Source organism: Urocitellus parryii, chromosome 3 (assembly GCF_045843805.1).
Source record: "Urocitellus parryii isolate mUroPar1 chromosome 3, mUroPar1.hap1, whole genome shotgun sequence".
Classification (NCBI taxonomy): domain Eukaryota; kingdom Metazoa; phylum Chordata; class Mammalia; order Rodentia; family Sciuridae; genus Urocitellus; species Urocitellus parryii.
Genome location: NC_135533.1, coordinates 209,079,956 through 209,101,707, shown reverse-complemented (window position 1 = coordinate 209,101,707; position 21,752 = coordinate 209,079,956). Strand labels below are relative to the sequence as shown.

General features: G+C 57.7%; 2 protein-coding genes across 5 annotated transcripts; both read right to left on the bottom strand.

Annotated features, from left to right (window-relative positions):
• Positions 1-58: 58 nt before the first annotated feature.
• Positions 59-3,737, bottom strand: Ptger1 (prostaglandin E receptor 1). The gene is made up of 2 exons (XM_026399693.2): positions 1,365-3,737; positions 59-854 (listed from the first exon to the last, which is right to left on the bottom strand). The coding sequence occupies exons 1-2, from the start codon at positions 2,415-2,417 to the stop codon at positions 588-590; spliced, it is 1,320 nt and encodes a 439-aa protein (XP_026255478.2). The 5' UTR covers positions 2,418-3,737; the 3' UTR covers positions 59-587.
• A 1,625-nt stretch (positions 3,738-5,362) lies between these two features.
• On the bottom strand, positions 5,363-16,258 carry Gipc1 (GIPC PDZ domain containing family member 1). 4 transcript variants are annotated; one of them, XM_026399615.2, is made up of 9 exons: positions 16,205-16,258; positions 13,618-13,672; positions 12,071-12,148; positions 8,291-8,611; positions 7,601-7,786; positions 7,326-7,506; positions 6,548-6,660; positions 6,174-6,255; positions 5,363-6,075 (listed from the first exon to the last, which is right to left on the bottom strand). In XM_026399615.2, exons 4-9 carry the CDS (start codon positions 8,576-8,578, stop codon positions 5,924-5,926), a joined length of 1,002 nt encoding a protein of 333 aa, XP_026255400.1. In that variant the 5' UTR covers positions 8,579-8,611; positions 12,071-12,148; positions 13,618-13,672; positions 16,205-16,258; the 3' UTR covers positions 5,363-5,923. The 4 variants fall into 4 exon arrangements, with proteins under 4 accessions (XP_026255400.1, XP_026255401.1, XP_026255402.1 ...); XM_026399616.2 differs by lacking the exon at positions 13,618-13,672 and having other exon boundaries at positions 16,205-16,241; XM_026399617.2 differs by lacking the exons at positions 12,071-12,148; positions 13,618-13,672 and having other exon boundaries at positions 16,205-16,253.
• Positions 16,259-21,752: the final 5,494 nt, after the last annotated feature.

The following is a 21,752-nucleotide window of genomic DNA, read 5'->3' as shown; positions in this document are numbered from 1 at the left end:
ATCCTGGCCCTTCTTGTGCGCCGAGAGGGGGTTGGGGGATGGACGTACTTGGAGGTAGGGCCAGGTGATGGGGCAGATCGGTGGGGGTTCATTTGAAGAGGGTCGGGGGAGGGTGGGACTGAGGGCTGTTGTGGTGGGAGGAGTGGTGAGCCGCGATGGGAGGGGCGTCAGGGTCCTGTTGGAGGCTTTGGGAGTTCGAGGCCATGATGGTGCATGGCTTGGGCATAGGTCTTGGGACTGTTTGGGAGGAGCTCAGGATCTAATGAACAGAATCTGTCTTGGCGGCCGCAGTGACAGAAAGTGTCCCCCAAACACTCTTGCTCTAGTCACTGCGGAGCTGGGGCCCTGGCGTTGAGCGCATGCTCCTGTGGCTTTGGCTCTGGATTCCCAGCTGGACAACTGAGCGTCGGGTGTCTGCGCCCTCGCGTGGCAAGCCTCGGAACTGCACCGGTCTCGAGGCGCACACGGATCCTCTGCCGCCCCCACGCGGCCCCAGTGTGTGCTGCAGCCCCGACGGGACAAAACTCTGGTTCCTCAAAGGCGCTGGCTGCGCTGAGCACTTTGGATGGCTTAGCCTTCGGGCGCACTCAGAAGTGGCTGAGACCACTCTGCCGGGAACTGCGCAGAGAGCTGGCCTCCCAGGCGCTCCGGGTTAGGCCCAACTCCGCGGGGCCGCCCTTGGCGCCAGCCCTTGAAGGCAGAAGGCGAAGCACTTGGCGCAGCACGGCCTGGCGCAGCAGGATGTACACCCAGGGGTCCAGGATCTGGTTCCAGGAAGCAAGGCGCACGGCCAGAAATAGCGGCCGCTGCAGCGAGCTGGAGTTCCAGCCCCCGATGGCCAGCACCACCAACACCTGCGGGGAAAGCTGGTGTGAGCCGTGCGACGGGTGTTAGAGAAGGGGCGGGAGGGTGAGGCTGGGGTGGGTGGGGCATGGCTGGAAGGAGGTTGGGGGAGGGGCAGAGTGTCATGGGGACCTTAAATGGTTATCTATGTGGGAAAGAGCTGTGGAAGGAGGGGTGCAGAAGCAAAGGCCTCCAGAAGTGGGGGCGTCGGCCAGAAGGGATACAAGGGCCAAGTCTCCCCAAGCACACAGGAGAAAGGGAAGCCACGAAAGAGGGAGGAGGCGGCTAGGGGAGAGGGGCTTGGGGGCCGGTGTAGGTCGGGGCGGCTCACACAGACCCCTGGAAGGACCAAGAGAACGGGGCTGGGAGAACGGACGCCAACGAGAAGGCAAAGGGTCGCCTTCCTGGCAGGTGGGGTCTTAAAGGGGTGGAGCCTTGGCTGGGTGAGGGTCTATAGGGATAGAGAAGAGTGGGTGGGGCCGGGGAAGGCATGTGACTTGAGGGGCTCTTGTGCCCCTCACCAGCAGCGGGCTCCAGCAGATGCACGACACCATCATGATGCCCACGAGCTGGCCCACCATCTCCACGTCGTGGGCGCGGGTTCTGCGTGCTGAGCCTCCGCCCCGGGAACTGCGGAGGGCTGGGGAGGCTGAAGCGATGGATGAGGCAGATGAGGCGGAGGCCGAGCGGAGGCCTCGTGACCCCCAGCGTCGGCGGCTATCTGGGCGGGAGGCCTGGGGAAAACGTCCGGAGTGGCGGCGCCAGCGGGCGCGCAGCAGGGCCAGGCCGCTGAGAGTGTTGCACACTAGCGCAGCGAGTAGCGCAGCCAGGCCGAGGCCTGCGAAGAGGCCGGCAAGCAGCGCCTGACGCCAGCCGCCGGGTGGCCCGAGGCCAATAAAACACCAGGTGCCAGGGTACTGCAGCTCATAGCGACCCACGCGTGCTAGCGGGAGCAGCGCCACCGCCAAGGCCACAGCGGCCAATGCGGCCAGCGCAAAGCGCGCGCGGGCCACCGAGACGCGCGCGGCATGGAGCAGAGGCCAGGTGACACCCACACAGCGCTCCACTGCCATGCCGCAGCCCAGCAGGAGCGGGCACAGGCCGAAGAAGACCATGCAACCACCCAGGAAGTGGCAGGCCCCCCCGGCCGGTGTGCGCCCCGCAGCATACAGGCGCAGCACTAGTGCGCCCGGGATCACGTGGCCCGCCAGGTCGATGGCCAGCAGACTAGCGACGAACAACAGGAAGGTGGCGGCCGAGCGGCGGCGCCGCAGGCGGCCTGCGGCCTGAGCCAGCAGCGCCAGTGCCAGCACGTTGGACACTGCACCCAGCGTCATGGAGAAGATGGGCAGCGCTGGTGATCCGCCCGTACCACCCAAGGGCGGCACCGCCGACACGTTGGGGATCCCGGGCGCCGAGCATGTGGTAGCCTCGCCGGCCAGGCTCCGGTTAAGGGGCCCGCAAAGACTCATGTCAGGCGCCAGGAGGGCTGGGTAGAGGAGATGAAGGCAAGTGAGGCGGGAGGGACACCGCGGGAGACCGCGGATTGACTGTCCCATCTCACCAGAACCCATCTGACCCCAAGGCCCTTTTGCCTGTGGCAACTCCAGATGACCCTAGCTGTTCTGATGCCCCCGCCCCTCACTAGCCCATCTCTTGCTCCTCCTTCCTTTCTGCCGCCTCCTTCCCATATGCCCACCACTCTAAGGCTGCCCTGGACCAGCACCCCAGGTCTCTGCCCCACTTCTGCACTCCAGAGATCCACCTCTGACCCCCATTTTCCATTTTTACAGCACAGCAAACTCCTGGCCCAGGCCCCATCTGGGACACCTATTTCTGACCCCAGGGACAGGCTGCTCGAAGGTGCCCGCACTGACCTTCACCATGTCACCTTCACTTCAGTCCCATTCTTGATGTCCCCAGCTCCAACTTCACTATCACAGACATCCCCTTCCCCATGGACCCATCTCTGACCCCCCATGGCACTGTCTCTGTCCCCATAACCCTCCCCCCACAGCCCCATCTCTTGTCTGTGGACCATCTCTGTTTCTCACAGCCTGGTCCCATTTTTTGCTTTGATGGCGTTGTATCTTTATAGTCATGTCTTTGTCCCCACAGTCCCATCTCTGGCTTCCATGGCACTCTCCCAGAACCTCGTCTCTGGGCCCTGGGGTCATATCTGTGCCCATGGCCAACTCGGTCCTCCACGGTGGTCTCTGGGCTCCACTGCTCTCTCACCGAGCACCATCCCTGACCACCACCTCACCTGGAGGCCCACAACCCCTCCCTGTCCCAGAGACCTCAGGGAGACCCACATCCTGCCTCCCTCTCCCCCTCCCACTCCACCACACTCTGGTGGTGGGGGGTAAAAGGCTGGATTTCACCCTGGGCCAGAGGGAAAGGTGGATGGACAGAGTAAGACCCAAGGACAGACACACAGGGACTGAGATCCAGGGAACACAGCAGTATCAACCAAAGTAGCCAAGGCCCCATGCTCATCCCCAAACCCAACCCTGAACCCAGCCTTCTTACCCAGCGCTGGGACGCTGGGTCCCCATGGCCCACCGCTCAGGCCCGGCTGCCCACGCCCGCTGCGCCTGGCTCTCTGGGCGGCCGCTCCCTCCCTCCCTCTTCCTGGGGCGGCTCCTCGCCTCCACCGGCAGCCCTGCTGGCCTCCAGGGACCGCTCCACCCCTTGTACGCCTGCTGGGGGCCTGGAGTGGCAGAGACCCCCAGTCTGTCCTCCTGGCAATGGGTGGAGACCACTGGGGGCCCCAGCTCCTCCTCTATGAGGAGGGAGGCTCCTGAGAGTCGGCCTGGTCCCCTTGACCCCCTCCTCCCAGTGGGGCGGGAGCAGCCCCTTTCCCCCAGGGCTCGGGCCTCTTGCCTGCCTCATTAATAAAGCGGATAAAATCTAAACACTGGAAAATATGAGCGTCGCCCAGGGCAAGCTGGGCGGGCTGCAGGGGTGGTGCTGTCTCCACCAGGTTTGAGGGTTGGGGGGCTGGCCTAATATGTGGTGGAGGGCAGCAACTATTCCCTGACCTGCCAGAACCTTTGTGGGCATCAAGATGGGTGGTTGTGGTCAGTGCCTTGGACGGACTGGCTTGGGTCAGGCCCAGCCTGGTCAGGGGACCCGCCCACTATTTACACAGGGGCTTAAGCCCAGGCCAGGGCGGCGGGGAGTCACACCCTCCGAGACAGGGAGGAGGCTGAGGGCCCAGGGGAGCCAGGAAGCCTGGAGATGAGGCCAGCCTCTGCACCCTGCTTTAGGGTGAGTTGAGCACATGTGGGGCCCCCAAGGCACGAAGACGCACCCTGGACCGACTGCGGCCTCACCTCGTGCCCTGAGATGGGCACCCCTGGGGGCCCACCACACAGCCTCACCCTGAGACCTAGCCACTGCTGCCTCCTGGCCCCACTCAGAGGCGTCATCCTAGCACCCAGCCCCCCTGCAGCACCCTCCTGGAGGACTGAGGGGAAGGGAGGGAGGGGCAGGACCCCGGCCAGAGCTGGAGAGAGGGGAGAGGACTGGAGGGGAGCTGCGTCAGAGGTCCCTGCGGTTATGTATGGGGGCGTTGAGATGCCGCAGGAAAGTCTGACCCCCTGTGACACCAGCCGCTTCCCTTGACACCTCAAAACACAGCCCCCTGAAATGACCTTTCCAACACACCCCTTAGCATCGAGGACCTGAGACTCTGCGAGAGTCCCTGTCACTCCAGGCCATGGGAAGACATTCCCTAGCAATACGAGGACCCACAGGCACATTCCAAGACGCAAGGAGGGGCACCCCTGGAAACGGTGAGGCCACCTCCCAGCTCCTACTCCAACAGCTCAGCCAGACACCCCCACCCATACCGTGCACCTGCAGTCCTGCTCAACATGGTCACCAGCCATCAACACGGACAGAACCCAAGACCAGCCACACCCCTCACCCTGGAGCTGTCCCCTGGCACTGCCACACCGAGTCCTCAAGTGCCCAGGGACGTCCCAAGGCCGTGCCTGTGCCTCCGCCCGGCCCCCTGGCTCCTTCCCCACCCGCTTCGCACCTCCGCTCACCCCCAAACATTCCTGCTGAGACCTCTGGCCCCGCTCCCCTCCTTCAACCCTCTCCCTTCTCTCCAGGTCTGGCCAGGGTCCCACCCTCCCCTTCCTTGATCCCCTCAATCCTCTGGGATGAAGTGGGTTGTCAAAACAAGCCACGGGTTTATGTCCGTGGGAGGGGTCACGTGCCAGGGGCCTGTGGACCCTGCGCGTCCAGGCCCAACACTGGCTTGGGAGATGCGGGCGGGGGCCAGGAGCTGAGCCCCTAGTAGGCCAGGAATCTCCGCACTGCCTGGAAGCCTGGTGGCTGGAGGCCAGGAGCCTCGTCAGGGCAGTGGGAGGGGGCGGTGGCCCGGCCAGCTCCTAATTCAATTTGGAGCCCGGGGAAGATAGATTTCAGCTGCTGTGCTCTTCCCTAACGGCCCACCTCCCCCCCACCCGAGGCCACCAGGTCCAATACCAGATAGATTCTTTATGTTCCAGACGCAAATTCAGATACAAAGCCCCTCCCTCCCGCTCTGGTTTGGGGCCTGGCCATGAGGGTGTGGGGAGGTGGGGGTTCACAGCAGACTCTTCAAATGCGGAGGTAACAGAATCCAGGTTGAGGGGCTCCTCTCAGAGGGGAGGGTATTATTGCATTTGCTGGCAGTGGGGGGTGCCCCCCTTCTGCATTCCCTGCAGCAGGAAACTGGAGAGGTCACAGCCCCCAGAGACCCTGGGACCAGTCTGGCAGCCATGGTGGGGACTGCTGGGGGCAGGGGCAGCCGCCCAATTGGGCCATCCCTCCCACGCACCTGGCCCGGCTGAGGTAGATGGGGAACCGGACAGGGAGGCTGGGGACCCCAGCCGGGCTGGGAAGCAGGGAGGGTGGTGGTACCGATTGGCTTGGGGCCGGGGCAGGCCCCAATTCTGCTCCGCATTGTCCTCGGGTTGCTGAGCTACTGCCCCAGGCTGAGAACTTGGGCCCAGGCCCTGGTGTCCTTCTGGGGATCCCCACCAGGCTGGGCCCAGGTCATCACATGAGGTCCAGTGGAGTCCTAGTAGCGTCCAACCTTAGCGTCCCCAATGGCACCCCACACGTCAAAGACGAACTCATCCGGGAAGGCAAAGTCACCAAGCCGTTCATCCAGGGCCTCCGCCAGCTCGTCTGGGTTCCTTTTGTCCTTCCCCAGCTCAACCATGGTGGCAGCTGTGTGGGGGAGGAGATGAGGTGGAGGCACAGATGGTTGGAGAAGCCCCCTCCCCAAGACCCTCCCAGGCCGGGACCCTCCCTACCCAGCGGCTTACCCAGCTCCGTGTCTCTGATTCCCATGTAGCTCTCCAGCAAGTCATCCACCTTTTCAATGGCCTTCTCCTCGAAGGCTGAGGGCTGGGGGGGGGGGGGGAGCAGGGACAGGGACGTCATCATAACAGGAACAGAACTGTCACGGTACTTATTTAGTGCCTTTAAAAGTGCCCTTTTCAGGGCTTCACATATCTTTTCATCCATGACATTTGCTATTACGACTCCCATTTCACAGTGGGGAAACCGAGGCCCACTGGTGTGAGTTCCCCGAGTTCAGGGGGGGCAGGAGTGGATGTGAATCCAGGCAGGCTGCCCAGAGTCCCCTCACCAGCCACGACATGAAGGGCTAGGGGCTGGGGCTGGGTAGATCACTCACCAGATCCTCCACTGTGGCAGGGCCCCGGGATCGGAGCCGGAGGGTCCCTCGACCGGTGCCCAGCTGTGGGCCGGAGCCGGGGCGGCCCCCCCCTGACCGCTGGCTGATCATGTCTGTGGGAGGCAGGGAAGAGGAGAGGGGGAGGAGGGGAGATGGAATTCAGCAGGCCCTGGCCAGAGACCAGCCTTCTGGCCTCAGCGAACCCCCTCCCCACCTTCTCCAAGCTTCTCCAGGACCCCGGGGTCGGGGGCCGGAGCCCAGGCCTGGAGAAAGCGAGAGGAGACCAGGGGGGCCACTTCTCCTCCCCGAGGAATAGAGAGGGGATGGGAACTGGCCTGAGTACTGTCCCCACGGCCTGGGGGTGGGGGCCATAGCTGCCGGCCACAGACCGGCCCCGTCTGCCCAGGGAAAGGCTTCAGAGTCCTCCACCCCCCCCCCAGGGGCCTGGGGCCCATTCCTGGGAGTTAGTGAAGCCAGATGGAGAAGTGGGGGTGCGGGCACAGGGCAGCCAAGCCTGGCTTCTCAGGGCTGGGGGCGCTTGGCTGGGCTCATGGTTCCTGGAAGCGGGGTGTGGGGGCAACTTCCTCCTACCCCCCCTGGCCCCTGCTCCCCGGCTGGGCGGGGAGCCAGCGCCCTCTCCTGGGGCGGGGCGGAGCTTCCCGCCCTCCCCTGCAGCCAGCCAGGCACGGCCGCCATCTGCTGGTGGCTCCGGGCACTGCAGGCGGAGGGGGCCGAGAGCAGGGTCAGGGCGGGCGGGGTGCAGGAGGCAGCCCCTCACCGAAGGCCTTGCGAGGCTCCGTGAGCTTCAGGGTGAAGGTGCGGCCTCGGGGGAGCTCCTTGAGTAGCCGGGCCACCTCGTAGTGCCGGCAGCCCAGCAGGCTCTGCCCATTAATGGCCTCGATCATGTCGCCCACACTGATGAGCTGCATGTGGTCGATGACGCTGCCCTCCTTGATGCGCTGGGAAGGAGAGGGGTCATCAGCCCTGGCGGTTCTACCTGGGGCCCATGGCCTGCCCTGGGCCCAGGACTTGGTGCCCGGACCACCCAGGCACCTTGATGAAGGCATAGCCAGCGCCGTTGTCTGTGATGGTGAGCCCCAGAGCGTCCTCCGACTTGAACACTTCCACCTCCTTGCGCTGCCCCTTGACGTGAGCAAAGATGAAGTCCTCCAGCCCGATCTGGCCCCCCAGGAGCTTGTCCATGTCCACCTTGTGGGTGTTGAGGGTGCAGAACATCACCTGCAGGGTGGGAGATGCTCGTCCCTGGCTTCCCTCCCCGGGCCCCTCTGCTAACACCTGGGGGGGAGGGCGGGGGTTGGCAAAGGGCTAGGGGTCTCCACCCCAGGGCCCGGGCGCCCTCTGAGCTCTAGGACTTCTGTCCTAACAACAACTCCCTCCTGCTGCCAGGGACTGGAGCCGGGCACAGGGTGCAACTCGGTGAGTGCCTGGGGAGTGAATCAAGGGGCAGACCCCCTCCTCCCTGCCTGTGCCCACTTACTGCCCAGCCCACCGCTGTCTCCTTGCCAGCCTCTCTTCTGCCCCCACAGCCCCGGGGTCAGGCCTCCAGCCCACACAGTCTCTGGGGGCACAGACCTGGAAAGGCCTGACAGGAGTGCGGCTTCCACCAGTGACCCCGGCTCCCCACCATCGAGGGGGACACCACCTCTGCACCCACAGCGGTGGCACCTGAGCCCCGGCTCACCGCTAGGGACCCTGGCGCCCTGCTCGGCCCTCCACAGGTACCTCGGCGGCTGGCAGCCGGAAGGCCTCGGCGATCTTGCCGTACAGCTCTTTGACGTTGGTGAAGCCCTCGATGCGGCCCGTGGGGCTGCCGTGGGCCAGCTGGGTGTGGAACACGAGGCGGGGCCGCAGGGCCGGGGGTGGGGGGGGCAAGCCCATTTGGGGCCCCCCTGCCCCACCTCCGCCCAGGGGCCCCGGCTCCCCCACGCCCAGCCCGCCACGGCCGGGCTCAGCCTCCTCATTTTCCACCAGGGGTGGTGCCTTTTTCCGCCGCCCCAGTCCCAGCGGCATGAGCAGGGAGAAGTGGGGGTACACCCAGGAGATCTGCAGACGGGAGGCAGGGCTCAGGGGCCGGTAGGACTCGGGTGCCCCCCCACGAGTACCACCCGATGTGCACTTGCCCCTCAGTATCGTGGGGACTGGTTCCAGGACCCCTCGATGACATTGAGCCCCTTGGATGCTCAAGTCCCGGATATAAAATGGAGTTTCTTTGCACAGGCCCATCCTTCCATATCTTATTTTTAACTATTTATTTTTATATTTTATGGTGCTGGGGATGGGACACAGGGCCCTGTGCCTGCCAGGTGCCTGCTCTACTGCTGAGCGACACCCCAGCCTCTCCCCAGCCTCTCCTGAGACTTTCAATCAACTGTAGATGACTTAAAATACCTTACAAGATACCAGTGCTATAAAAATCATTGTTACAGCTGGGTGTGGTGACACACACGCCTGTAATTCCAGCAGCTCAGGAGGCTGAAGCAGAAGGATTGAAAGTTCATGGCCAGCCTCAGCAATTTAGTGAGGCCCTAAGCAACTTAAGGAGAGGAAATAAAAAAAGGTGAGGCTGTGGCTCAGTGGTCAAGCACTCCTGGGTTCAATCTCTGGTTCCAAAAAAAAAGTTGTTACATTATATATACATATGTTTTTGGTACCAGGGATTTGAACTCAGGGGCACTCCACCACTGAGCCAATCCCCAGCCTTATTTTGTATTTTATTTAGACACAGGGTCTCACTGAGTTGCTTAGTGCCTCGCTAAATTGCTGAGGCTAGCCTTGAACTCGAGATCCTCCTGCCTCAGCCTCCAGAGCCACTGGGATGACAGGTGTGTGACACCGCACCTGGCAGTTTGTTGCATTATATTATTTAGGGAATAAGTTAGAGTCTGTGTCCAGTTGTTCAGTATAGACGCCAACTTTTTCCCCAGGTATTCCATCCACTATTGGTGGAATCGGTGGACGTAGAACCCATGGACATGGCGGAGCGACTCTTCAGAACACAGATGAGTCTTGGTCGGAATTCTCGACTTGGTGTTGAACTGTACAGAAGTAACCCCAGCTAGTATCTACCACGACTCTGTGCAACTGCCTGCGACCTCAGTCCTCACCCCACACTACAACGCAGAGACCACATCATGTGATAATCACGTCCACTTAACAGATGGGGAGAATGGAGGCTGGAAACGAGGCCTTCCTTCATCTTCCTATCAGTCACAGTCATCAATGAGGTGTGCAAAAAGTTGGGGTCTCCCCCATCAAAGCACACAGGCAGATGGCACTTACTGATCCTCCTGGGATGGGACAGGCACAGGACTGCCTCTGGCCAATGAGTTATAAGAGGAAGCAATATGTGACATTCTGAGCTGGAGCATTTAATTCATGGGGTCATCAGCCTCGGGCAGGGTGATCGGCCACATGTGATATGGTGGCAACTCCGTGAGGCCAGGCTCTGGGAGACTACAATAAATACAACCTCTTGCTGAGCTCCAGTGGATGCACAGCAAGAACAAAACCTAAACCTTGGTTGGTCCAACCACTAATATTTGGGGGATGTTTGTTATGGCAGCAAAACCTGTCCCGATGGACTTATGGTCATGTGATGCATGACATTTCAGTGGACAAAGAAACACATATACAATAGTGGTCCCTCAAGATAAGATCACCTAGGGGCATCATAGTCTGTGTAAGTGAAACCGCTGTTTGCACAATGACAGAATTGCCTAATGATGTGTGTCTCAGGAAGTATCCTCACTGTTAAGTGGATATGACTATCTTCTTCTTTATTCTTCCTGTTTGTTTATTTCTCTCTTTCTCCCTCCCTTTAAGGAAACATTTGGAGGGGGTACTTAGTACATTCCACTTATCATTTTAATAAGACCAGGGCAGGAACACCAGGGCACTTCTACAGGTTGTCTATTGGGCAAAAGTACTAAACCAAGATATCAGGCAGGACTGAGTTTCAGTCTGCCTTCTGTCTGCCAAACTACATACCTGGTGTGGCGGTGTCTGCCAGGAGAAAGGCGGGTCTTTTTCCCATTCACCTACGGGAGCTACTTAAGCTAGCTGGGGCTCTGACCATACTCCTCAGAAAACACAGTCTAGAGCCAGCCAGTGTGGGAACCCCTACTGTCAGTTCTAATATGCTAATTCACATTGACAGACTTGCCTAATGAAGAGGGTCTCAGGGAGTATCCTCACTGTTAAGTGGACATGACTGTATGCCGGGCATGGACATGTCTGTAACCCCAGTGACACGGGAGACTGAGGCACGAGGATCGGGTCGCAAATTTGAGTCCTAATCTCAGCAACTTAGTGACGCTAAGTGGCCCTAATAGTGCTAGGAAGACAATAAATCAAGACTAATTCTGAGCACAAGGTCGAGGAGGGCCTCTGAGCAAGTGAAGGTGAACGTGAGGGACAGGAGGAAGCCCCCTGAGAAGATCTGGGGCAAGAATGTTCAGGAACTGGTGCAAAGGCCCAGAGGTGGGGACATGCTTGGCCTGTTTGGGGAATGGGGAGGAGGCCTGTGTGGGTCAGCACAGGGGAGGGGAGGGCAGAGAGGTGACAGGGCACACAGCACACAGGGCCTCTGGACCTCAGGAGATGGGAGGGGTCTGAGCCACAGAGTAAATGGGAGGAGGTGAGAGGAGAAGAGGTAACCCGAGCAGGAGCAGCCGCCTGGTCATTTGGGGCAGGGCTCAGGTTTCACTTTTTTGTTTGTTTTGTGGTTCTGGGGACTGAACCCAGGGGCGCTCTACCACTGAGCTGCGTCCCAGCCCTTTCTATTTTAGTTCTAACATTTTTTAAATTATTTTTTTAATTTATATTTGACAGTGGGATGCATGACAATTCTTACTACGCACACAGAGCACCATTTTTCATTTTTCTGGTGGTATACAAGTATATTCACACCAATCCGTGTCTTCATACATGGACTCTGGATAGTGATGTCCAACACATTCCACCATCATTTCTAACCCCATATCTAGTTTCTAATTTTTTAAGATTTTTTTAATTGTAGATAAACACGATGCCTTTATTTTATTGACTTATTTTGATGTGGTGCTGAGGATCGAACCGAGTGCCTGTGCCTCACATGTACGAGGCAAGCACTCTACTGCTGAGCTACAGCCCCAGCACTTTTAATTTTGATTTTGAGACAGGATCTAGCTAAATTGCCCAGGCTGACCCGGAACTTGCAATCCTCCTGCCTCAGCCTCCCAGGTCACCGGGATTACAGGCCAGTGCCACGGCACCCAGCTAGATTTTACTTTTAAGTCCCATGTCCAAAGTCGCAGAGCCAAGAGGCACCTGCAGTCTGACTCCCAAACCCAAGTTCACGACCATGAATCTGTCCCCCGAGGGCTCCACCTCCCTGGGCCTCGGCTGCTGATCCTCAAGGGGAACGTCCTACCCACCTCATGGGTCGGTGCCCATCTGCTGGTGCCACTCCCTGTCCACCCTTGCTCAGGCACTCCCCGCGCCCCTGGCCGCACCCTCACTCACCCACACCACAGGCTGCCTCCTGGGGCCTCTGGTCTGCCCTCGCCCCGCAGAGCCTTGTCAAGACAGCAGCCAAATGACCTGTGAAACAGATGTCACCTCACACCCATCCTCTGCCACCTTCCCCTGTGGCCCACAGACCTGTCACCCCCTCCCTCCCTTCGACACAGTCCAGCCTTGGGCCCTCCACTGGCCGCTCCCCCTGCTGTGACTCACTCCCTCTGTCTTTCAGGCGGAATACGCATTTTGTCCACAGACCCTGTCACTGTCTGTCTTCTGGAAGGGCGGGACGCAGCTGTATTGTCCCCTCTACACTCAGTGCCCAGAGCGGAGTCTGGTTCCGAGCGGGCACTCAGGAAACACCTGTCGGAGGAACGAGTGACCCCAAGCTCCCTGGCTCCACAGTCCCCGGGCCTGGCTCTGTGACACTGAAGGGCTGCGGGCTGGAGACCCTGCCCCAAGAGGGTCTTGTCTCCCCCGCAAAGGCACAAGTCCCACGTGTGTGGCCCCCCGGCCCCTTGCTCGCAGTTTGCCTGGCACGTCTCCCTCAGCCTCCCCGTGGATCCGTTTGCACTCCCCTGGCGACCAGGGCGCACACACCTTCCCAGACACTTACTGGGCCTCGGGACTGGCCTTGGTGACCTGCCTGCGTAAGCCTTGGCCCCCTCCCCTTTAATGCACGGTCGGTTTAAACTGTGTGGCCTAGTTCTGTTCTTACTGATTTGGGGGAACTCTTTTTTTAATATTTATTGTTTAGTTGTAGTTGGACCCGACACCTTTATTTCACTTATTTTTATGTGGTGCTGAGGATCGAACCCAGGGCCTCGCACGTGCGAGGCGAGCGCTCTACCCCGGAGCCCCAGCCCCAGCCTGGGGGAACTCTTTATATACTCTGGATACCAGTCTTTTATTGCTCCCCTCATTTCTCTACCACAACAGCCATCACAGAGTCCAGCACACAGTAGGCACTCACTAAATATTTGACCAAAAAAAAAATCTCAATGAAAAAAACAGTACTGCGCCCTCATGTTATTTCCGCAAACTTAATGATGAGAAAGAAAGGAAGGAAAACGGGAAGGAATGGAGAAAAAAGTAAAAAACCCACCCTTCACCAATTGTCATCGTCACTACCCCCGATCCATCTGCTGGAAGGTAGGATGCTGAGAACATGTGTCTGGCACCTGGCTTCCCCTCTCACTAGCTGTGTGATTCGGGGCAAGTAGCTTAACCTCTCTGAGCTATAAGGAAACTACGCATGTGCTTGGAACAGTTCTTGGCACATAATAAAGGTCTATAAGTATTGATGATTATTAAACAATTTCCATCAATACCGTCCTTCAGTCAGTCACCATGACCCAAATTTCCAACTTCCAGGATCCCCACTTCCCAAGTGTCACACACCCTTCCCAACCTCCTTACTCTTTCTGACCACACCACAGCCCTGGGGTCGGCCAGCCCGGTGTCCTATGCAAGGGGAGCACTGGTGGAGAGGGAAACGGGGCCATTAGAGGCATCCTGGTCTGGATTCAAATCCCACCCCTGCCACTTACCAGCCACGCGGCCGTGGGTAAGTCACTTCACTTCATGGGGCCTCAGTTTCCTCACCTGAAAAACGGGCAGAATTCCTGTCTCTGGGAGTGCTTCTAGGAATCCGCGCGTGTGCCCGCACGTGACCCGCTGGCACTTTGTTCTGCCACTTAGGGAAGCTGGGATCGTTGGCGGAGCCTCGCGCGAGCTGGGCAAGCATTCCACCCTGGAGCTAGACCCCAGCCACTGCTGTCCTTCCTACTGTTCAAAGGCTTTCCCTCCTCTGCCCAGGAGCACCCCTGTCCTCTGTGTCTGCTGAGGCTTACTCGAAGCACCTCCTCCAGGCAGCCTTCCTGGCTTGCTCTAGCCTGCTGGACCAGCCTCTATGGTCCAGTCGGCTCAGGCCTGCGGACTTAATTACATGCTGCCCTGACACAACTGCTGTCCTCCAGCATCAGGCTGTTATTTAACTTTGTGTCTCTATTTTAAAATGTAAACCAGATGACATTGCTCCTCTGCCTCAGATCTTACAACAGGATCCCACCTTACAGGGGGAAAAGAGCACACACAACAAAACCCCCACCCGGACCCACAGACTCCTGCAGAATCACCCCTCTGACTCCATCTTCTGCCCAAGCACACTGTTCCTGGATCCGCGCAGCCCCGAGGCTGCGCCCCGCCTGTGCCTGATCTTTGCCTGATCTCTGCGGGGCTGACCCCTTCTTGTTCAGGTCTCAACTCCAAAAGCCACCTTCTTCACCTGCCACGGCACACGCCTGATCCCAGCAACTCGGGAGGCTGAGGTAGGAGAATCACAAGTTCAAGGCCAACCTTAGCAACTTAATGTAGACTCCATCTCAAAATCAAAAAACAAAAAGGGTGTGCAGGTGTGGCTCAGGGGTAGAGCACCCCTGGGTTCCATCCCACTGCCACCAAAAAAGCCACCTTCTTGGAGCACACCCCCAGCCCATAGCTACTCTCTATGATGCCACTCCTTCATATTTTATTCATAGCACTTAAGCCAGACCTGAAGTGATCTCCTCTATGTTCTTATTAACTTGTCTGTTGCCTGTTCTGCCTCCACTAGAAGGCCCCTCCCCGAAAGCAGGATTTTCGTGGTGCTCACCATGGTATCCTTTGGAGCCAACCTCAGTGCCTAACACACAGTAGGTGTTCAATAAATACTTGTAAGGGCTGGGGATCTAGCTCCGAGGTACAGCACTTGCCTAGTATGTGCAAGGTTCTGGCTTCCATCCCAGCACTGCCAGAAAAGCCCCCCAAACCTTAGGATGAATGAACGTGTGTCTTATAGCCTCACTTCACTGCCTGGGCCCCACCCTCACGTGCCTGCTGTGAGCCAGGTAGTTCCCACAACACCAATTACCCATGAAGAGGAGCTTTTGGGCATCAAACAGGTTGAGCGGAATTCCAGCACACCCCCACCCTCTCGTCTCTGGGAAGGCCCTGAAACTTAGCAACTAGACCACCCAGAAGCAAAGTGCGGGGAGCAGGAAGTAGGGAAGGGGTTCCCAGGAGCCCATGTGAGCTGGTGGGGGGCACACCACACCCTGGCTCCCCCCTCCAGCAATGTATTGCTTTGGAGAGGAGGAAGGCAGGAGGCCTCTGATTCATTCTTGAAAAACCGGCCCCTGAGTGGTTCCGGGGAAACCGCCCACTGCCCAGTCCTGGCGCAGGCTGCCCAGAGGCCAGGAGGCCTTGCATGCCCGGGACTCCAGCATCTTGGCTCCCTGCCCATTTCCTTGGACATTGGTCTCTCTCAGGACCCCCAGGTACTCAGGCCTTTCCTTTGCAGCCCAGGGGAGAAGGGACACGAGCCAGCTTCTTGTTTGAGTGCTGGTGTCTGGAGAGCTCTGGGAGCTCTGGGTGGGCAGAAAGCGTAGACTAGCAGGTGTAGCCCAGATGTGAGTGTGGGGTGGGGCTGAGCTCAGGAGCTGGTCACGAACACCTAAGCCCTGGAGTCACTGGGCATCTGGGCTAGTGGACGAGACTCTAGTTCTGGACCCTAAGGCACGGTTCGGAGACCCAGATCTGCCACTTACTAGCTGTGTGACCTTGGGCACATCACTCCACCTCTCTGGGCATGCTACCGCACCTCTGAAAGAAGTTGAAAGCCCCTCCCATGAGGTGTTTGGATTCAGTGATCCTCATGTAAATGGCTGACAAGGAAGTCTCAGTAAGGCTGGCTAGGGTGAGTTTCATCATCATCATCACCATCATCATCCAGACCTCGGTCCTCGCCGCGTCCCCCCAGCTTTGGAACGGTATCCCGGGAAGAGTCAGAAATACCGACCCCCGCCTGTCTACACCAGAACCAGACGATCCAGCCAAGGAAAGAATGGCAAGGGCACGGCGGGAGCCCCCAGTCCAGCGGCGGGAGGCGCTGGTCCCCTGCCACCAGCCGGAAGGGAGTTGTCCCGCTGCGAAGGGGTCTGGGGCATCCCCGCGCCCAGTTTCGACCTCCAGCTGCGTCCACGCAGCCGGCCCCTCCTCGCACGATCTGCTGGATCCTCGCGGGTCCGCGACCCCAGGGTCGGCGCTGCACCCCACCCCCGACGGGGCGGCGGCACCTCGCAGGCGGGGGACACTCACCTGAGCCGCGCCGTCGCCCTGCGCGTGCCTGGCTCGGCCCTCCGCAAACTCTGGCCCGGGCCTCTCGGGCGGCCGCGGCGAGGGGGCGGGGCCGGCGCCCAGAGGCAGCCAATCGGAGGCGCCTCCCTGCGTCCGCGGCCAATCCGCGCTGCCCCGCTTTGGGTGGACCCGACGGAAACATTCCAGGGGGATCCCTCCGCCTCTCCCGGCTCTTCCCGAACCCCCTGCGCGGCGGTTAGTGGACCATCCCGCCCCGCCTAAGCCGCGGCGGGCTGTACTACTGCAGGGCTGCGGAGGGGGGAGCTGCAACTGGGCTCCGGCCAATCGCCGGGGAGAAAGGAGACAAGCAGCCAATAAAAAGCTGGGACCCCTGCACCGCGTGCTGTCGGCGGAGTGTTAGTCCGGGGAGCCCCCGGTGTTAAGGCGCGGGGGACTGGCCGTGGGAGTCAGGTGACCCAGGCCGAGTTTCGGGGACAGGACACAAACTCCAGAAGAGCAGACCCTCGAGGGGGCGGGGGAGGTGACAGCCCCCAACCCAGTTTCCCGCCCTGCTTTCTCTGCCCCAGCCCTGCCGTCCTGCAAGCGAATGAAAAGATGCATTCATCCCCGGCGGGCGGCGGACGATGGACAGAGAAGAATAGGGAGGGTCCCGGGTGTCCCTGCTTCTTGGGGTGTACAATGGACAAAGGCAGTCATTCATTCATTCATTCGTTCAGTCAGTCGTCAGATATTTAATGTGCCCCCTCCTCCGTGCCAGGCCGTGGTCTACCTCCACAGACAGATCAATGAACAGCTGAACGTGCTCCCAGTGGAGGGAACAGCCTGAGCGGAAAGGTGCAGGCCAGAGAGAGGACCACACTAGGAAAGGCCAAGAAAGGCAGAATGGAACAGAAGACAAAGCAAGTTTTCTTTTGGTTAGTTGAGCACCTACTATGTGATAGATCGAAGGCGGGAACCAACTAGCCCAGTTTCTGCTCTCAGGAAGTTGACCCCTCCATCTAACCGAATTCCCTGAGGGCCAAGGCTGAGTTTCCCTTGCCAACCACATCCCCCACCCCCACCCCACACGCTTCACCCTCCAGGCTGGCCCAGAACAGGATCTCAACCACCCCGTGTGGATGGATGAGTCGGGTAGAGTTTATCAGCCCTCAGGTGGGCTCAGATCCAAGAAAGAAAGACACAAACTCACCTGGAGCCGGCTAGGACGCTCAGTTTCCAGGACAGATGAGGTTCCTCCGTTCTGGTTCCAAGGCGGCCACTGGAGCAGCAGTTTGCTGTGTGTTCAGGGAATCGTATTGAATGACAGGGTCTTTGCAGTCACCAGGGGGAATTGCTGGGCATCCCAGCCTCACCAGACCTGGAGAAGGGCAGAGAGAAACAGGGGCATGGGCCTTGGGCTTAGCTGTAAAGCCTCCCGGCTGGTCCCACCCAGCTAGCAAACAAGGATCTGCCATGGCCAGGGCGATGGGCACAGCCACTGTCCCTCCCTTCCTGTTCTGCTGACCTCTGCCACCCCTACTGGGTGAGAGTGGCCTTGGCTGGGCCTGTGCCCCATGCCCTGCTTGAGCCTGGCATCAGAATTGCCCCCCTGCACACCTGGAGAGGGCAGATGTGAGGCCTCAGGGACAAGGAACCCAGGCTGTAGAGTCCTGAGCCCCATCCGCCTGCCTCCCGTTGACTGATAAGGAAGTGCCCAGAGAAGAGGGTTATGGGATGGCCCGAGGGCAGAGAACAGGGCTGGGCATCTACCTCGGTTTTATAGCTCAGGAGGCTTCCTGAAAACTGAGACTGGGGAGGAGCTCAAACTTGAGTGTCACCTCCATCCCTTTGGAGGAAAAAAAAAAAAAAAATCCCATTCTGAAATGCGCCTGATACATGCAGAGACAAAGGTTGTTTTAGAAAAATCACCATTTGCAGCTTCCAGAGAAATCATTGATTCAACGAAAGACACATCAAGGATTAGCTCAGAGATTACATTTTTCAATCAGGACCGGGAAAAGGGAACGTATACGGGTGTTTCTCTGACAAAGTTTCGACTTCCAATGTTTTGGGTTTCTGATGGTGTGAAAGCAATGCACGTTCAGTAGGAGCCACACACAGAACGGAGGAGAAACCTGTCAGTCACTGTTTTAACCAAGCCTTCCAGGCTAATTTAGGTACCTGAGCTAGGTGATCAAAGTGCCAGCCTCACATGCCCTCTGCTGTCACGCACTGAGAACCAAACATTGCCTTTGAAGTACATGGTTCCCCCAGAAGAGTTGACCTTGAACCTCTTTTTAAAAAAATTTTTTAGATGTTGACGGACCTTTATTGTGTTCATTTATTTGTATGTGGTGCTGAGAATCGAACCCAGTGCCTCACACATGCTAGGCAAGCGCTCTACCACTGGCCACCACTCCAGCCCCAACCTTGAATCTTAATCATGAGGAAACAATCAGATGCATCCAGATCCAGAGCCATTCTGCAAAGCCACTGGCCTGGACTCTTCAGACAGATCAAAGCTGTAAGCTGCATCAGCAACGGATTCACTATGTGAATGAATGACTGGGCCAAAGCTGAGGCGACAGTCCTACATGGGAGGAAACAGAGAGAGGCGTGATTGCCAGGCTCCCTTTCACAGGATCTTTAATAAAGGTTCCAAAGAAGATAAAACAGATATGAAGGATGTTCTCGGGACAATTGGGGAAATTTGAATTGTAAGTGGCTGTTGGAGAATGGCATCGTACCTGTGTTATGTGTCCTGAGTGCTGTCATTGTCCTGTGTGAAATGCTCTCGTCCTCAGGAGGAGGATTCTTTGGGGTAAACTTGCCATGAGTGCATATGCCAGATGACTCAGAAAAAAGGTGTGTGTACAGAATGTCATAGCTAATACACTATAGTATGTATATATGGGGGGGCAAAGAGAAAGCAAATTTGGCAAAATATTAACCCTTGCTGGAACCAGGAGGGTGGTCTGTGGGTATTCATTTTCTTAATCTGTTTTAAAAAATATTTTTAGTCCTAGCTGGACCCAATACCTTTATTTTATTGGTTTATTTTTACATGGCACTGAGTCTTGAACCCAGTGCCTCACATGTGCAAGGCAAGTGCTCTACCACTGAGCCACACCCACAGCCCCATTTTCTTATATTTTTAAGTTTGTGACAGGTTTGAAAATTGCAAAATAACACGGGGGTGGGAAATACCTACATTTCTCTCCCATCCCAGAGGGGACCCTCTGGTGGGTTTGGTGTGTATCTTTCCAGTTGTGTGTTTCCTTGAAAATGTGCATTGTTTCAATGGTTGTTCTGTTATAATATTTGAATTATTTTTTCCTCACTCAGCACTGTATTGCTGTGCATTTTAGCATTGCGCCTTGATAATCCACCTATATTGCTAATTTCTGCAGTTCCATATTTTTTTTTCTTTTTTGCAGTGCTGGGGATGGGACCCAGGGTCTCATGCATGCTAAACCTGTGCTATATCTATAAGCTTCACCTCCAGCCCTCTACTTTCAAAATACCTCTTAAATCCAGCTACTCTGGAGGCTGTGGCAGGAGGATTGCAAATTAGAGGCCAGCCTTGGCAACTTGGTGAGACCTTGTGTCAAAACAAAACAAAACAAAAATTAAAAGAAAAGACTGGAGAGTAGCTCAGTGGTAAAGCATCCCTGGCTTCAGTCCTCAGTGTCAAAGACAAACAACAAAACAAAACAAAACACCTCTTGAATCCTGCCCTGCACTCCCCCCACAGCCCTCCTGGGTTCAATTCCATCACGTCCTGCCTGGATCCTGGGCTCCTCCGCAGCCTGTTCCACCCACAGCTGCCAGAGGGCGCCTGTGAGCACCTGAATCAGATCAGGACCCTCCTCTGCTGAGGGTCCCCCAGCAAGCCTCCTGCCCTCCAAGAACAGAAAGGCTCTGTGAGCAGAAGGGTTTCTCCTGGAGTCAAGCTTCGCCGCACAGATGCCCGGCATCGCTTTCCCGGGGAAATTTGGGTCCCAAACCGCCCAGGTCCCGTCTCCACCTCCCAGGGAAAAGCCACCCCAGCTGTGTCCCTTCTGACTCAAACTCTCACAACCGGCTTCTCTTGGTCCTCAGGCACGCAGGGCCTGCCTCAGCAGGACCCTGACGCCGGGCCTGTGTCATCTCTGGGCACACCCTGCCCTGCTCACTCTGTTTAAGCCTCAACAGGTCTGAGGTGGGGGCGGGGGAGGGATCCTCATTGGGTCCCCATCTGCCTTGGAGGCCCATCCTTGACCCCTGACCAACCCCTGTGACTCTCCCGTGGGCGCAGGGTCTATCAGGCTCATAGCAGTGCCTTGGTTGGCATAGTGGGCTGAATGCCGCGTCTTCCCCACCAGAAGGTATGTCCCCATCCCAGGACCTGTGGGTGCCACATTCTTTGGAATAAGGCTGTGGGCAGGTGCGATTTATTTATTTATTTGTTTTTACAGCGTTGGGGATGGAACCCAGAGCCTCACTCATGCTGAGCGTCTGTTCTGCCACTGAGCTGCAGCCCGGCCTGTGAAGATGCAGTCTAGTGAAGAATCTTGAAACCGTCCAGGATTAGGCTGGGCCTGCAATCCAATGAAAGAAGCCTTTGTAGGAAACAGAGAGGGAGGAGCACAGAGACACACTGAGGGGAGGGCATGTGAAGATGTTGGCAGCGAGATGTCTGCAGCAGCCACCAGCCATGGGATGCATGCCCCTGTAGAGTTCCCAGGAGGGTAAGTCTCCTGACACTTTGATTTTGCACTTCTGGACTCCAGAACAAGAGGCAATAGATTTCCGTTTTTTAAACCACTCGGTTTGTGGTTTTTTGTGACGGGAGCCACGGGAATCTGGGATCTCCGGTCCGTGTTTCCCGGGAGGTTGTGAGCTTTCTGAGGCTGCTCCAAGATTGCCATTTGTTACCTAAAGGGTCTCCCAGGTCTGGCCTGAGCTGTTCCTCAAGAACTGTGCCCAGTGACTCATCCATGAACCAGGAAGTAGGAGCAGGGTCCCCAGGAAAGAGGGGCTCTCCTTGAGCCAGAAAAAAAAACAAACTTGGAATGTGGGTCACGGGGGACTTCCGCAGCCCCCGGGGTTGGTCGAGCTTCTTCTGCACATTCCTTGACATGAGTGATCAGAGGACAAATGTGAGTGCTCTTGTCAGAGTCACTTTGTCACTTAATTACTTAGTCAAGGAACGCTATGAGAGTCAGTTATGGACCAGAGTCACTCTGGGCACTGGCGATGCAAAGCTCATTAGGACATGGTTGGTGACCTCAGGGACACTCTGGAAGGGGCCCTTCTGAGTGGTGCCCTGAGGTTGTCGCTCCTTCCCTCCTGACAGGGAGATGTGCATTTGAATAATCGGAGTTTGAGAACTCTAGGCCTCTCGGGGATGGAATTAGCCAACCATGAAAGCATTTTTAAGATCTGGGGGAGAAAAAATGAGTACAGGAACTTGAAAGCCTAGATCTAAATGGAAAAGAATCTAGATGTTTATTGTCCGCATTGTGCTGTTTTGAGATGGAATTTTGGTGCAGTGAGATCTCAAGACACCGATGACCTATCTCAGGGA

Excerpts from the sequence above, each read along its gene's own strand:
- Ptger1 (XM_026399693.2), bottom strand. The coding sequence starts at position 2,417 with ATGGGTTCTGGTGAGATGGGACAGTCAATCCGCGGTCTCCCGCGGTGT. Across the intron at positions 855-1,364 it reads TCTGCTGGAGCCCGCTGCTG|GTGTTGGTGGTGCTGGCCAT; the intron begins GTGAGGGGCACA and ends CTTTCCCCGCAG.
- Gipc1 (XM_026399615.2), bottom strand. The coding sequence starts at position 8,578 with ATGCCGCTGGGACTGGGGCGGCGGAAAAAGGCACCACCCCTGGTGGAA. Across the intron at positions 6,661-7,325 it reads GGAGCCTCGCAAGGCCTTCG|ACATGATCAGCCAGCGGTCA; the intron begins GTGAGGGGCTGC and ends TGCCTCCCACAG. Across the intron at positions 6,076-6,173 it reads AATCAGAGACACGGAGCTGG|CTGCCACCATGGTTGAGCTG; the intron begins GTAAGCCGCTGG and ends TCCCCCACACAG.